At 34.4% G+C, this 16,194-nt stretch overlaps 1 protein-coding gene across 2 annotated transcripts in view; it reads right to left on the bottom strand.

Annotated features, from left to right (window-relative positions):
* Window positions 1-16,194, bottom strand: part of IMMP2L (inner mitochondrial membrane peptidase subunit 2) — a 399,803-nt gene that overhangs the window by 136,234 nt on the left and 247,375 nt on the right. For both annotated transcript variants that reach the window (XM_015628273.1, XM_015628274.2), the window contains exon 4: window positions 1,178-1,243. In XM_015628273.1, coding sequence (XP_015483759.1) covers window positions 1,178-1,243 — 66 coding nt within the window. The remainder of the gene's footprint in view (window positions 1-1,177; window positions 1,244-16,194) is intronic.

Raw genomic sequence — 16,194 nt, 5'->3', positions numbered from 1 at the left:
AGTACACACACTACTCCTCTATCTTTAGCTCTTGAAAGTGATAGCTAGTTTCAGCAGTAGATGTCTGCAGTTTTTGGACATCAAATTATCTTCTTTGTGCCTGTTATTTTAGATATTTTGCTTCAACAGAGAGGTAAGAATCTATTTTGATTTCTCAAACTGAGATAATTCAGAAATTTTCAATAAAAAATATTGTACTGACTCCAAGAGAAAAAAAAAATACATAGACATATTCCACAGTGCACATACTATTAACTAGGGCCCACTGAGACCAAATTCAAACCCTGTCAAGTACTTCTTAAGTAGTCACTACACCAGAGCAAGAATCATTATCTAAATGAATAGAGTCACAGTCTGCCATACAGTCTGAGATCTCCCAGGGTCATTCACATCTTGTATGGGAAACTGGGGATTTACCCTCTGTGCATATTTGATTCTGTACCTGGGAAAGAGAAACCTTTTCAAGCAAGAGTTTTCTTCAAAATAATACTGTTTCCATAAAAACTTTTTTATTTACATCTAATGGTAATTTATTTCCATCCAGCCCCAGTAGGAAGCTCCAGCTCTCAGAGTAAGCCAAGTCTTAAAGTACTCTAGAGTCTATTCTTGCTACAATGTTTCTTTTCCTGATAGAATAATTTACTCAAAATCAGTTGCACCATATTCCCTACAGATATGTACACACTGCAGTGAAGACAGTAGTCTGTGAGGGTTCTTTGTCTCAAAAATAAAATAAATAAATTACAATAAAATGAAATGAAATAAAATACCAAACATGAGATCCTGAAACAAACAAATAAATAAACAAAAGCCTAAAAAACACCTACTTTTACTTGCCCATCCCAGTGCAAAACAGGAGCTGGAGTTTCTAAATTAAAAATCACAGCCCTATAATCTCATTGGAAGCTGCTGTACAATTACCTGCCCTGATTTGTGGCAGAGATATTCTCAGAAACAATCATTATTTGTACCCATGTACATTTCACGAGAGAGTGAATAGTTTTGTGTAGCATTTCTCCTCTCATTAAAAAAGAGACAGGTACAACGCTGACATCCTTGTTAGTAATAGACAGAAAATGCTAGAAAGTACTCGTTGTCTAGGATACTGATTTAAAATATACTAAAAAGCTGCACTATTCCAATAAAGACTCTGAGAACTAAGGCTTAAAATACTTACTTGATAATGTCTCCTTCAAGAGCAATCACTCGTTTAATGATCTTCTGTTCAGGATTTCTAGGAGACCTGAGACAGGGGATAAGGTTACACAATCAGTAACATTCTCATTGTTTTAGGAAAATGAAAGAAATAGACACTATGAAAGCCATTAGAAGATTGCATCTTCTCCTTGAGTGAGCATCAATCACTTTGCTCCACGGTGAAGCTCCTGCAATCCCTGTCATTGCAAACCACCACTGAAAAGTGATGATCTGTTTACAAACAGCACAACAACCAACATGCCTTTTATTATGAAAAATACACTTCACAACATTAAAAGTAAAGCATCCCACTACCAATGAGGAGGGTACCTTTGCAAATAGATTAATGTATTAAAACCCGAATTCCCCATAATTTGTGGGGAAAATGTGTTAAACATTTCTGTCATTCAATCAATTTGGGAGAAAAAAAAAAGTCTTCCTATGTTATATTAATATCTATCCCTAATTTAGGTAAGGCTTGCCTAGGGAATTGTGGAGGCTTAAAAATAAAAGTTGCAAAACTTTCTGAAATTTGCAGCTTCCAGATGCATTGTTTTCAATTATTTTCCCATGGCATCTTTCATTGAGTATTTTCTGATGACACATGACATAATAGTATGAGAAAACAAAGACGAACTTGCATGTTCAGCCTGAATATTCCAACTACCTGGACACATATTATTAGATAGACTATTAAAAGTGTTATTCTACTGTAGTTTTGACAGGTCAATGTAGATATTTACATTATATGTAAATATATGCACCACATATTTTCTTTATACATTAACTCTTTTCTTCTACTCTTCACTTTTAATTATCTAACTATGCAAACTTATTAGAATATCTTAATGTAATTAAAAAAAAATTATTTGCTGCTTGTACATAGAAAAGTCAGGGAAGGAACAAACTGCTTCTATTTTCTGTTGATGCTTGGGTTCTCACTGTTAAGGTTTCAAGTAAAGTCTGCTAGACACACCACCGACAGAAGTGTATATTACAGTTTTCATGGCTAAAACCATCTTTGAGCTCATCTCTGGTCAAATGGTAACATGCTAAGATTACACTTCTTTAAAAAGCAAAGCTGAGCTAAGTCTGGACAAAAAGCTTGCCCACACGGCTGCATGACTAAAGGCATTTGAGGTTCACTTCCAGTTCCAATAGTTAAAAAGAAAAATGGGTTGAGAGCTATGGGTTTTTGGTTTTCTTTTATACCAAAAAAATTTCCAAATATTTTAGAATTAGTTTGGGGTTTTAGTATTTTTTCCTGTGTGTGCGTGTCAATACATTTGAAATAAATTTCTCTTTCAAAGTAATGAAATCAAATTCAAGAAGACTAATTTTGAATTTCAAAATAAAAAATAGCTTCCCTTTACAGTTTACCAAGCCTGGAAAGATTATTTCCAACAAGCAATGAGGAACACTAAATATGAATAAAGACCATGTTTTCATCCCCTAGTCATCATTCAAATTTTCATATCATTATGTAATTTATAGTAATATTTTATTTAGCATTAATTTTACCTAAATTGCTGTATATTCCAGTTCAGCCTTGAATTTCACGTTCCTTCTTAAGGTAGGAACACACAGTTTTATCATATTTAATATGTCAATCTTGGGAAGAATTCATCAAGTTTCAGACACTCGTATCATTTAAAGATATGGAATATAATATCCACAGCACTTTCTGATGCTGGTCCTTGCAAGAAACACTTACTTCATTAAGCACTCATATGAGCATTGACCATGTCTTATTCTCAACCAAAGCCTATGTCTATGAAAAGACAACACACCTTTATTACAAGCTGTTATAAATTTAAAATATTTTTTTAAGTTACTTTACTGCTAATTTATTTAATTTTTAATCCATTTAAGCTCAGGTTGTAATACTTTCATGTAAAATTTAAGCAATGGAAATGATAATACATAATGATTGAATGAAAGCAAATATTATATTTGCTTTTTCAAAATTCTGTTCTAACACCTAACTTTCAAAGTAAGGTTCTCAGTAACTTCCCAGCAGGCATTTCCACTTGTATAGAATATATATATTGGTAATGCAATTACTGATCTCTCCTTTAGTTTTCTTTCATTGTGCAAAAATTTCTACTGACCTTGAAAAAACATCTCTCTAAATTTGAGGTATGAGTAAGCTGTTCTAAGAGTAGTTACTTTTTTGCTAGCAATGATATATTTAAACCAAACACATAATTTATCTGAAAATCTTCAAGGAATTCCTTTCAGATACTATTATGAAAGAGTAATATTTTTAATATTGGAAGCCAGAATATTTTTAAAATAAACTTCATAGTAACATTCTGATTGTAATTCATTAAAATAGCAAAGGGCTGATAAAAGACAGGTAAGCAGGCTCAAAGTGGCCAATAATATGGGCACTTTTAGACCAAGGATTTTCAAGAGCTGAGCAGAACAGTTTATTTTCAAGAGCCAGTGTGGAACCAGGAGGTAAGAGAGATTGGTTCTGAAGTGATGGATATTGATGCCTTCCTGAATGGTGTATAGCATTACACTGGGATTTCATTGATTATTGAAATCACAAAAACGTACAGGCCATTTCTGTCCTCTGTGTTCAACCCTGCAGAGAACAGTGTGGGATCACACTACTACAAAGCATGTTTCCCAGGAAAAACAGGAAAAATGATATAGCCAGCAGAAAAATCCACTTTGCACCAAGAGATTTTCAGAAAGAAATTATGACAATTCCCTGAAAGATTTCTCTTTACATATTTAGCAACTGAGTGTTTCAGTCAATATTACTCCTAAATGCTTCTCTTTGAACCATTTTATTATACTGAATAATTATTATAAACAAAAATATTTTTAATCTGCTTGTTTAATTTTTTCCCAGTTCATAACTAGCATCTAACATTCCATGTTTCTTTATGCAGATAGAGGATCCCATAACATATGTAATATCTAATTATATCATAGGTTATGACACAATTTCTATATTGTGGCAAAGAACACGCAATACAATGGAGGAAAAAAGTGTTCACACATTTTATTCTTGCTTTTGTTGTCATTCTTGTTATTAGTTTCTCTTGTACAGAATTACTGCATCCAATCCAGTACCAGGTTTAGCATCTGTGTTTAGTTTGGACCCACCAGTACAAGAAAGGTATTCAAAACTGAAAGGAAAAAGTGACAGCAAAATAATAGTAACAGAAGAGCACTGTAACAGCAGTGGCTAAGGAAATCAGGTTTGTACAGATCAGAAATTAGGCAAAGGGTACAATTACTGTGGTCATCTACCTAATGGCTGACTAGGAATTCAGAATTTTTGGAAACATACACAGCAGAGATTAGCAAACAGTGAGTTGCAGCAAGGGAAATTCCAGTGTTGCAGGTTGCCCTGAGAGGCTGAGAACTCAGAGCTCAATGGGACACAGCTCTGGGCAGTCTGACCCAAATTCAGTCTAACCTGTCTTGAGTGGCTGGTAAGATTAGACAGTCACTAGAGGTGCCTTAAGACAATTTATGTCTTATTTCTTATAAAAGAATTTATCTTTTTCACTTCTATAGCCTTTAGTCTTATTCAAGTGCATGAAGAATCAAGATGCTAATGTCTTAAAATACAAAATCTTTTGTCACGGATGCAAGCTCTGATGCTACAAGAGACCGCAGTGATCACTTTATTCATCTGCTGTAGCCCACAGATTATTTCTTTCTGTGTTTTTCTTCCAGTACCTAATTATATTATTAAGCATTTTTAAAGAATGTTATGATATCATGTCTCAACATTCTGAGTTGCAAGGAGACTAACACCCAGAGAAATTACTCCACAGTTTAATTATCCTTGCTATAAGGAAATTGCATCTGCATTCAAAATTGAATTTATCCTAGTTCAGTTTCAATTTCATGCCTTCTCCTCCAAGGCAGAAAACCCCTCAACATCTTATTTCTTCTTCATGAAGAAAGATTTGGGTACATCAGTTCTTAAATTTCTCTTGGATTCATCAGCTAGAATTGCCTAAATTTCTTAGCACACACATTTCCAATTCTGAGATCCCTTATTTCAAACTCCTCCATCATTTTCTTTTTCTTCTTAGCACACATGGGAATCTAGTGTTATTCAGCTTGGATTACTGTGCTTAGTAATCAATTAAGTAGAGAAACATGGCCTTATTTGCTGGCTCAATCAAAAAATTTCTTTCCTGTTTAACATTCCATTTATTTTTGTATAGTCAGGCAAAAAGCTCATCCTTTTCATCCTAGGAGCTGGGGTTGAAAAGACACAAAAATTGACAATTAACCCTTCTCTGAGTAAATTGCTTGCTAAAACAATTAAAAATAAAGTTTAGACCACTACTTGCACTCCACATTCCACAGAGCATGTTTGTGAACACCGACCATGTGTTTCACATCACGCTACTCTGTTTTTCCCTTCACTGCTTCCACACTTGGCCAATGATTACAAAGGCAATTGACAAAACCAGCACCTCCCTTTGGATGACACAGCAATCTGCTGGAAATATTACTGTTCACAAATGTGCCTCCAACCACATCCATACCTTCACAGCTGAACAGTTTGTTTGTAGTCTGATTAATGTCCCTCCATTAACTCCACAAAAGGCAAATTTCTTGATTGAAGCATAATGTGGCAGTAAAAAGAATGCTTAAAGAAATCAAATATCTATATTATAACCTGTATCAACATTTATATTTTGATATAAATTTGATATTTATATTTATCTAGCTGTTTTGTAATTTTACTGATAAAATATACCAGGTTTGCTTGACAAAATCTATTCCTGAATTAACACCTTTAAGTGTATTTTAGCTTCTACTAATAGAATGAGGAAAAAAAAAAAGTTATCATTTTGCTCAGGTACTTTGCTTTCTGGCCTAAAACTGGTTTACCTTTAGAGGAAGTGAAATAGATTAGATCAGCAGCTTTTTCAAACAGAAATATTATGCAGCAATTATATGCAATTTTGAGAATGTTAGCAGATAATGAGAACATTAATACGAGCTCCTCAAATTTTCCTGGATTTCCTTTGGCCTTATTTGAGGAAGCAGACCCAATCTTAATAAATACTAGTTTAGTGAAACATTTTGAATATTCATCATTTTTCAATCATAATTTAAAAAATAAATACTTAAAGACAGCAGTTGCACCAACTGGTTAGGCATAAGTTCTAGTGATGCTTGATTGGCTCAGCATCTCCAGTGCAAAACATCTACAAAGATATAATTAAAAATATGAGGAAAACTGCTTCTAGGAACATCCTGCGATTCCTAACTCTATTCTACTTTTAACACTTCTTAATCAAACCTCTTAAAAAGCAAAATCATTCACTGCCAAAAAAACGTTTTTACTGAAAGTAGTGTTTTATAATAATTATAGATTCCAAGCATGCACTGCTGGAAAGGTAGTGTTTTATTTTTCTTACATTTCAAACTATTTGTGTATAATCTACAGCAATTCTTACTTGAAATGTATTGGTGAATTCTGTACAACCTCTAAACAAAAATAACAATCTGAATAGAATACCTGCATAAAGCATCAGAAAAGAAGTCATGCACTTTGTTCTACAGCCATAGCTAGAGCAAGTAAACAATTCTCTCTAGCTCTGCACTTGGGAGTGTTCAAGAAACAAGTGAATGTGGCACCTGGTGCTGTGGCCTAGTCAGTAAGGTGGTATTCAGTCAAGGGTTGGACTCAATGACCTTGGAGGTCTTTTCCAATCTTAATGATTTAATGATTCTTGCATGTTTGTTGCTCCTTTCCCTTTCTAATGGGCTCCCATTCCTTTCCTTCTCTCTACATTCTGATTTTGTCCTGAGCTTTCAAGCAGATCAGGAAGTAAGTCTAAAGTGAAATGGTAGTTTCCATGTAAATAAACATCCACAATGTTATCTCCTGGTGCCAGACATTATTTAGCAGAGATCTCCTACACTAAAGATGGAGTTGGAGGGAAATTAATAAAGGTCTGCATAATTTCAAAACAACTGAGTCTTCCCTGGTATATCTACAGCATGCTGTAGAATTTCAACCTCGCTGTATGATGAGACAGCAGCAGCATCAGATTTTCAGTGTTTTTCATAGGTCTTGGAGGGATATTGCAAATAATTTAATCTTCAGATAACTATGGAATCTCCCCAGTATTAACTAGATGTACGATTCCTGTATGACAAAATTAAGAAATCTTTTCTAGACTTTGGATTAGGCAATTAAAACTGTATCTGAAAAACTTTCAGAATTACATACAAGACAAAGTAAAAAAAAAAAAATAGAATACATATCCATTAGAAATTACCATTTTTTAATTACATCTAGCTAGCTACAGTAAGGCAAGGAAAACAAAAAGGAGGACAACTGAAAACTCTAAACAAAATATCTCACAGCAATAAAACTGTTTGGTACTGCAAAACATGACAAGGGACTCTGAAAAATCTTTTAAAATACTACAGTAACTTGGAAGTACAGATACTAATTTGAAGTAAAATCACATTTAATTGTTCCTCAGCCTTCCAATCTAACCACTTTCAGGTTAAATGACTCAGCTGCTTGTAATGCAGGCTGTGTAATCACAACAGTTATGTGCACTTGACCTTCTTCCTGTTAACAGAGAGACTCAATTAATTACTTGCTGTTTTAACCGGCCATTTCACCTTATCTTCACCTTTTTCAAAAGGGTTGAGAAACTCTAACTTAACCTTTGACTTTGGAAGCATACACAGAAATATTTATCCACCAAATAGGAAGTTAGCCTGATCTAGGAATGAGAATACCTGTGTTTCTATGCTTAAGTCCAAAACAGTATTATATGCACTGTTTCATTAACCACCATGCTGTAGTGTAGGAGCCACATTTCATCTTTACCACAGCCCAAACATTCTAATCTGTAAATATTACTTACTAATAAAATATTACTTACTTCCATCGCAACAGACAACAGAGGGAAAGGCACAGAAAACTGCAAAATGTAATCAAATGCTTGAAAATAATTCTTCCTTGCCATATGGGATATCAGATAAAAACAACCTAATCTACACATTGCCTATTAAAATTATCAAAAAAATTACTGTATATGCTGTAATATGCACTTCTACACCTTCTTCCATTCTGGGATTAGACCTGTGTTCAGTGGCAACTCTTCCAAGCATACAAAATTAAATCATCAGTTGCTCACCCTAAAACGGCAATTGTTTCTATACACTACACATTGTGCAGCAATTTTCAATCATTATTCCTTTCTGATGGAGTGCCAGAAAACTTCTCTAGTTTTCTGAACACCACCACAACTATTTAAAAAAGTACTGGATGTATTTTTAGGTGTTAAAAACATCAGTGACCTAGGAACCAAAACATTATTTCTTTTGAGATAATAAACATTATGAAGTCTGGTTCTCATACTGTCTCTCCCGGAGACTAATTTTAGCATGTCCGACAGGATTAACAGTATATTTAGTTAAAAGAAATTATGACTCTAAAGAAGTCATAGTTTTTATCTATTTTGAAATCACCTAAACTCCATCAGAACATTGCTTTTTAAATTTCACTAATGCTGCTTCAAGCACCTGTTGTGAAAATCTCTTTCTTGATAATTCTAAGTAGCTGGATATATTTTCTCAAATGTAATCTCATCTACAGTCAAGAAACGAAGCCTTTCAGATGAGTTAAGTCTGTTATAGTCAGTGCACAGAATGTAACAATTAAAGTGGGATGAATCAGTCTTTGGAGGAGTCTCTCTCTCCTCAATGACTACAAAAGAAGACAGACATCAGCTCAGTCTAGCCATCTTAACCATTAAATGATTAAAGATAAACAGCTTAAAAAATATCTACCTTATAAGTATCTGTAGCAGATTTTGCTTTTCAAATAACACTGGAAAGCAAGTATTAACAGTGAGGTAAAGGAAAGACCAAAAATAATGTATACTTTTTATATAGTTGTAATATACCTTCTTAGTAAGAAATAGTTTAAGAGTAGAGACATGTCAATGTCAATCCACAGAAAACCAAACAAACCACCAATTTAAAGTTCCCTACTGAGGTCAATAGAAGTCCTGATTTCAGAATTATTCCTCTTTTTTTTCTTTTTTAAAGTAGTGCTGCATGAAATACAAATACCTTTTCTTCCATGTTTATGACAAACAAAATGAAAATCAATTATGTCCCTACTAGTAAAATGTCAAGACAGAAGTTTAACTAAGAAAAAATTTTGTATCTCTATCTCATGGTCATTAAAAAAAACCTGTCCATGAGATAGAATACTAAATACCTCCATGTTCTCACTAAGCACATTTATACATAAATTCTTTTCAGACTGTGCAGTGTTAACTTCACTGGAACTTATGCACAGTTATATCATAAAATAACATTTCAGAAATAGAGAGTGCTGCTAAGGATAACTGATTTCTATAGCTGAAAATCTAGTATATTTTGGTAATATAACACAGAAAAAAGTGAGAAACAACATTAACAAAACACAACTATAGAATATAATTTGCAGAAATACAAAATATCATTTGCAGAAGTTACAAGACACACTTAAAAAAAGAACATTAACAAGATTACTGGACACAGGTAAAACCTCTCAAAAAAAACCCACCAAAAACAACAACCTAAAGTCAGATTTTCTGCTTCAAAGCTTCTGCTTTTATTTTAGGTACAGAATTAACTGCAGGTGTCCATCCTGCAGATGACATCAAGCTGAATAAACCATAGATTGGCTTGGCTGCTTTAACAGAAATCCTTGTAGTAATAGAATTGATGGCGTGCTTTTGAGGATTTAGGAAATAGAAGCAATGGCAAGTTGAACAGGAAATATTTTTCCACATTATATTCCATCCCAAAATGTGATCTTCTGTGTCAGTAGGTCATTGAGCATTTTGCTCCATTTGGTACTAATTGCATTATCCTCTAATTGCATTATCCTCTACTTATGTGCTGCCACAGAAAGAAGAAAGGACCCTGCACAATAAGGGTATTGTTTTAAGAGAATTTGATCACTTGAGCAGGCATAAAGAACTTTGAGGAGTTTGTCAAGAATAAAACAGTGCACCATGTTGGTTTTGGCCATGAGATTTTTAGGATTATGAGCTGTAAGACATTTCTTCTCTTGTATGATGGCAAATAAATTTATTTAAAATATTAACAAAAGAAGATTAAATAAATAAGAAGTATCATCAACAGTGAACAGCATAAATTAGTAAAATATTTATATCTACAGGTGCTTCTTCCTCTTCCTACAAGCTCTTTACAGTGCTCCCCTTTGCCCTGAAGGACAATCTGCTCTCTCTGCACCAACTGTGCACACAGCTCAGGGCTTGGTCTGCTCGCTTGCTTCCCAGCTCTTCCCACGCTTCAGTCCCCTCTGCTTATTCCACCCAAAACGAATCCTTCAGTCTCAGGCAGCAGCAAACCCCATCCTGGCCCCATCCAGCCTGTCAAACCCAAACCTGTGTGACAGTTTCCCACAGAAAGTCCCTGGCACAGTTTTCTCTGAGGAAGTGATATGCTGCTCAGAATATTGCTAGATAAGGGAGAAACTGGCAGAAGAGACAAGGGAGGGGGAAAGATTAGACTAAGATTAGACTAAATTTTCCGGACACTTTTTTCACATTCTGAGGACTAATTCCTCTTTACCCTCTATCCATGGGACTAAAGCTCAAATAATTTATTTGTATTTTTTTTATTTTCACCTTTTTAAACTGTATCCATGAAGAACAAGGTGAATTCCAGTTTTACTAAAATTTGAAAATTTTGTGCCAGTCTTAAATTTCTTTTAACCCGTTGATCCACTGTTTTTTTTAAATGAAAATTTCTTATTTCTAAAAGTTTTACAGAACAAAAAAAAAGAGAAAGTCCTCTCACAGAAAACGATCAGAAAGACAGCAAAGTAAAATGCAAGCCAGAAGGACTAACGACACAAGCTTGTATGAGAAATTAGTATGGAAGAATAATTCTTTACTTTTCAGTGACTGGAAGTATTAGCAGTATTAGCAGCATGAAAATTTGGGAGGAAAAATATGCAAGATATGACCTGGGATTAACAAAACTTTTCAAAAATTCTACTGGATCTACGTCTGAATATTTTAAATATGTAGGTTACATATTATTCTGTATATTTCAGACAATCCTGACAAATTCTTAAGTGTGCTAACTGTCTCTGTTGACAGAGAATATCAGTTAGAAACACAGAAAGGTTAATTCAGCTAATTCAAACTTGGCATTGTTGCCTTTGCCATTCTAATTTTAAGCCTTTACATTTTCGTTAAAGGTGTATAGCCACAAGTTTGAAACACAGGCTTTCATGCATCTGGGGTTGAGAGAAGCTCTTTCACATCTTATTGTAAGAAAGCAAGAACAACAATACAAATTATTTGGGTTATGAAGAGCCAAAAAGAGTAAAAATTGAGAAATCATAGTTCTTTTCAACACTGGTGACTACAGAACCACAAAGCTAATTATTTAGAAGAGACTAATGTTATAATTTTGATTCTCCAAAGGTTAACCTACTACACATTCCTGATCAGTATTTGTTGCAGCCAAAAAGCAAAAGACATATACTGGAATGTATTTAAGCTGTATGATGTTTTGAGACACTAGCTGTATACTTCTGGCTCAAAATCTAAAGATAGCTTTTGCATATGTGCTTCAAATGACGCATCACTACAGAAACGGTTACTAACACGGTTCCTTAAAATTCAAGCTGGCAATATGTTTAGAAAGTAGGATAATGATAAGGCTGTCAGAGCCATAATGTTAGAAGTATAACCTTACTACTTTGAAAGAAGCTGTGCAAGAGTATAAAAAAGCATCTATGAGATTTTTTTTAAAGGATTTACAGAATTCAGAAACAGTGAGATTAAGTTAATTTTCTTTTTAACTGAATTGCAGTACTGAGACTTACTACTTATGTAACTCCCTGTAAATTCAAAGCACTAAGTGACTGACATTTGTGATTTGTGATGTTTGGTAAAAAGCTACCAGTATATTCATCTTTGCTATTAAAGTTTGATGTGCAGACAGTATAGAACTAAGTGTTACAAATGATTAATTGGAACATAATCAAATTGTTATTAAAAAATAATTGTCACATCTGAAACACTAGATATTTCTCTGCTTTGTGATCAGTTCAAGTTATCAAGATGAGCTGCCAGTAGCCAAACAACTAGTGACAGGTAAGGAGTGCTCAGCAGGCAAAGATGTTTATGGTACAAATTTGCCATATAAAACATAATGGGAATCCCTCTAATTCCTGCCTGTTTATCAGCTTGGAGGAGCAAAAAAATGAAAGCTGCTCTTCCATTAGATGTTCACAAGCATGTCTGTGCTAGGATTAGGCAGTATAAACTCTTTGAATGTGGTGAGAAGCAAATGCCCCTGATCCCCACAAAGACAAGCCAATTCATTCTCAGGGGTGGGGGACTCTGCACTGCTGGAACACTCACACAACTCTTTCCACAAAGGGCAACACTCACAGATGGGTCACTCTAGTCAATGCAATCACTGAAATAACAAATACTTGTTTGAACTTTCTTTATTATACTTCTGTTTCATAAAGAAAGTATGAGGAATTAGACATAAAACAAACAGTTGAAATACCTCCCATTTCATTATCATTATTCCATACCCAATATCATTACATGTTGTCCTTAACTGAGTGAGGAATGTACATTACACAAAATTCTATACAGACCTCTTTAATCTATTGATAATTAGACAACAGATTAACTGTGATGGCAATAAAGTCACTGCTGGATGAAAAAATATGGAGAATGATGGGGCTAATTTGTGCTCTTTTTCAGTTCCTATGCTTTAAAAGAAAATTCTGCATCATTTCAGGATTTTCATGTGGTATCTACAATGAAAAATACAGCATGACTACCTGCCCTGAATCTGAAGGCAAGACCTAAAGTAGATTTAAGGATAGGAATCTCAAAGAAAACTGACACAACCTGGCCTGAACTTCTGTAATGCAAGCAAGTTGTTCGTGGTTAAACTTCAGCTTTAATACATATGGCATCATTTTGGCTGAAATGGGTGACTTCATAGCTTATTCATCAGAGTTCATTCTTTCTTTGTTCAATATACTTTAGGGTCAATAAGGAAGCCTTAAGCCTGACTTCATACATGTGCAGGGTTACTATGTGCATGATAACAATGTCCCCGCCACATGAAGCTTCCTCTTACCTTCCTACAAAAATGGCATATGTAAAAAAGTCTGTTTTCTGGTTGATGGCAGTTATCCTTATAATTGCTACTAGTCAGCACCAACTATAAGACAAAGTCACTCTAACTTCTAGTAAAAGAAAGATAAAGATATTTTTTCCCTGTCAGGAGCTAAAGAGGAAAACACGGGTAGCTGCCATGAAACACCTATGTTGATAATGTACATGAGATTTCAGGTCATGAGATTTCACTCATGTAACTGGATATGGACTCTAATAACTTGTGATTGATTAATACACAACTTGGCACCCTACTTTCATTTGAAGATTCTACTGAGTGGTCACTTTCTATTGCAGTTTTGTTCCTCTGGTTAATCACAATTATCCTCTGAGTGTTAATAATATATTCACATTTGAAGTTGTCCAACATCCTTTAAATTTTTTTTCAAGATTAATCTTAATGTACAGAATAGGGTCAAATAGCAAAACTTCCAGTGCCCATCTTTATGCACAACAAACTGTATAATTTTAGAAGAGTTTCTCTCTCTCAAGACATAGATGAGAAACATTTAAAACTATTTTACATCCTGAGAGTAGTTAGCCAGTTCAAAGAAAGATGCAAGATCTTCTTTTCTTTTAAAAACTTACTCTGCTTTCACCATTGCTACTTTATGAATAATTTAATGCTGCCTGTTTTAAAACAATTAAACAGGGGAAAATAAACCTTGCAGTCCCCTCACATTATTTTCCGTAGTCATTCATCTTCATTTCTTTAAACTTTGTCTCTGCTTCTGCTCCACTAGCTTATATTAACTGGTGTAAACTTTGGGTGAACTAGAAATGGAAGCCAAAGGAAAACCTCGTTTAAAAAAAAAAAAAAAAATAAGAAAAAAAAGTGCAAAACACAAATTACAGTGTAAGCTAAAAATGGTGTAGCTTCTGTTTGTGTTAGTGGGAGAGGGAAATTGAGGAATAACAGATTTCTCTCTTGGCTTTCATGTTTTGGTACATTGAAATGGTTAATGTTCTTGAATTAAGAACATAGACATCTAAGTAGAAAATTTAAGATTTTAGATAGACTAATAGGAAGCCTGACTAACAACATATGACCCAAATAAACAATAAAGTATACAAGCATAAAGAAAAAACATATTATTTGACTCATTTGAACAGTCACATGAAAGGAGATACATAAAAATAGTTTTTTGACACCTAACAGCTGAGTTCTGGTCCATCCAGCAGACAGTTGGTTGAGTAAATAAATTTCTGCAATATTCTTGTTTGCCAGATCTCAGATCACATTGAGTCTTTTAAACACATTCTCAACTTTGGCTAGATGATCTGTAGTCCAGTGTTTGCAAAAGTCAATAGAGTTGTAACTATACTCAAAAAGGTAACAAAATATTTCAGATCTTATGAAAAGTCACAACCTACTTAAAAAAAATCTAAATATAAAGTAGAAAGTTTATGGATTGCATTTAACAGTACAGTGTTCCCTCAAGAACAATTTTGTAAGCTACAGTAACAGCTCCTAGTCATATTCTGAACAAAAATGTATTATTTCTTTTCTTAAAATATTAATGATAATAAGATGTTGGTTTTGGAGATAAAGTGAAAAGAGGAAAAAAAACTTGTGTAAACTAGAAATTTTAACACTAAGTTCATTTGTGAATGAGTTGTATATTGCTTGCAGGAGTTCAATAAGACTGCATACATTCCAGAAGAATTTTAGACTGTAAGTATCGTAATGAGACAGATGCAGTCTTCTCCCCAACTGTTGAATAAAAATTTCATTGCTCATGTAGTGGAGCAGAAAATGGGCGAATGAAATTAGAAAAACCTTCTCCATTTGAATATAACATGCCCTTAAATGCATAATAAATTTTGGAAAGAAAACTAGCCATATAAACACTAATGTGCACTGTGTATTTAATAGTTTTTATCAAGTATGGAAATGCAGTGCTTTACTCAATTGATCAGTTCATAATCATGCAAAAATTAGAAAGTACTAGCATAGTACAAGTGAAATGCTATAAAATGAGCAGTGGTACTAGATGCCCAACTTAAGATGCCTGAGGGCCTTGTTATTTTCTTGGTTAAAAGCTCCTTTACTACTTACTTTTGAGTGGGTCAAAAAAATCACAAGGTATATAGAAAAAATTTGATTTTGTCAACTGTCATCTATCTGAAGGACCACTAACAATGAGTTATATATAACTTGTAGGAGCTTATTCAGTCTTGCATTGGTGAATTGGCATGATCTCAGAATTTGTGCATTCAACATCAAAACAAGGATGAGATAGTTATTAGACCCCCAATTATCCAGAGATATAATCACCTTTTCCCTCAGGAAAAGGCAGAATCTCCTTCTAACACTTAGCAGACAAATACATTCTTTTCTTATAGGATGGATGTTGCTAGTCCTGATTCACAAATTTGACTCCCTGGCTTGACCTTATGGGACCTTCAGGTTCATGCCTGAAGACTTGTCTGGCAGGCTGGACACTCAGCTGCCCCAACCACATCTCTGGCCTTGTGCCACACTGCTTTTCATACAATCTCAAGTTGGAAGGGACCCATAAGGATCATCTACTCCAAATCCCTGCTCTCTGTGTGTCTAAAACTATATCACCCACAGATCTATTTCTGTGTGCTTCTCTCCAGCTTCTTGTTTGTACAAATACCAGGATTACCCTGTCTCAGTCTGGCAGTAGGTTACCACCTTGCTCCCTGGCTATCCAGATACCTCTGTAAGGCCTCTCTACCTCAGAGTCCACAGCTCCTCCAGGCTGCAGCATTACACATTCCCATACAAGAAATTCATACCTTCATTTGAGGGGACAGAGCACAGCCTTAC

Source organism: Parus major, chromosome 1A (assembly GCF_001522545.3).
Source record: "Parus major isolate Abel chromosome 1A, Parus_major1.1, whole genome shotgun sequence".
NCBI lineage: Eukaryota > Metazoa > Chordata > Aves > Passeriformes > Paridae > Parus > Parus major.
The sequence above is the reverse complement of the archived record's forward strand: the minus strand, read 5'-3'. Positions and strand labels throughout refer to the sequence as shown.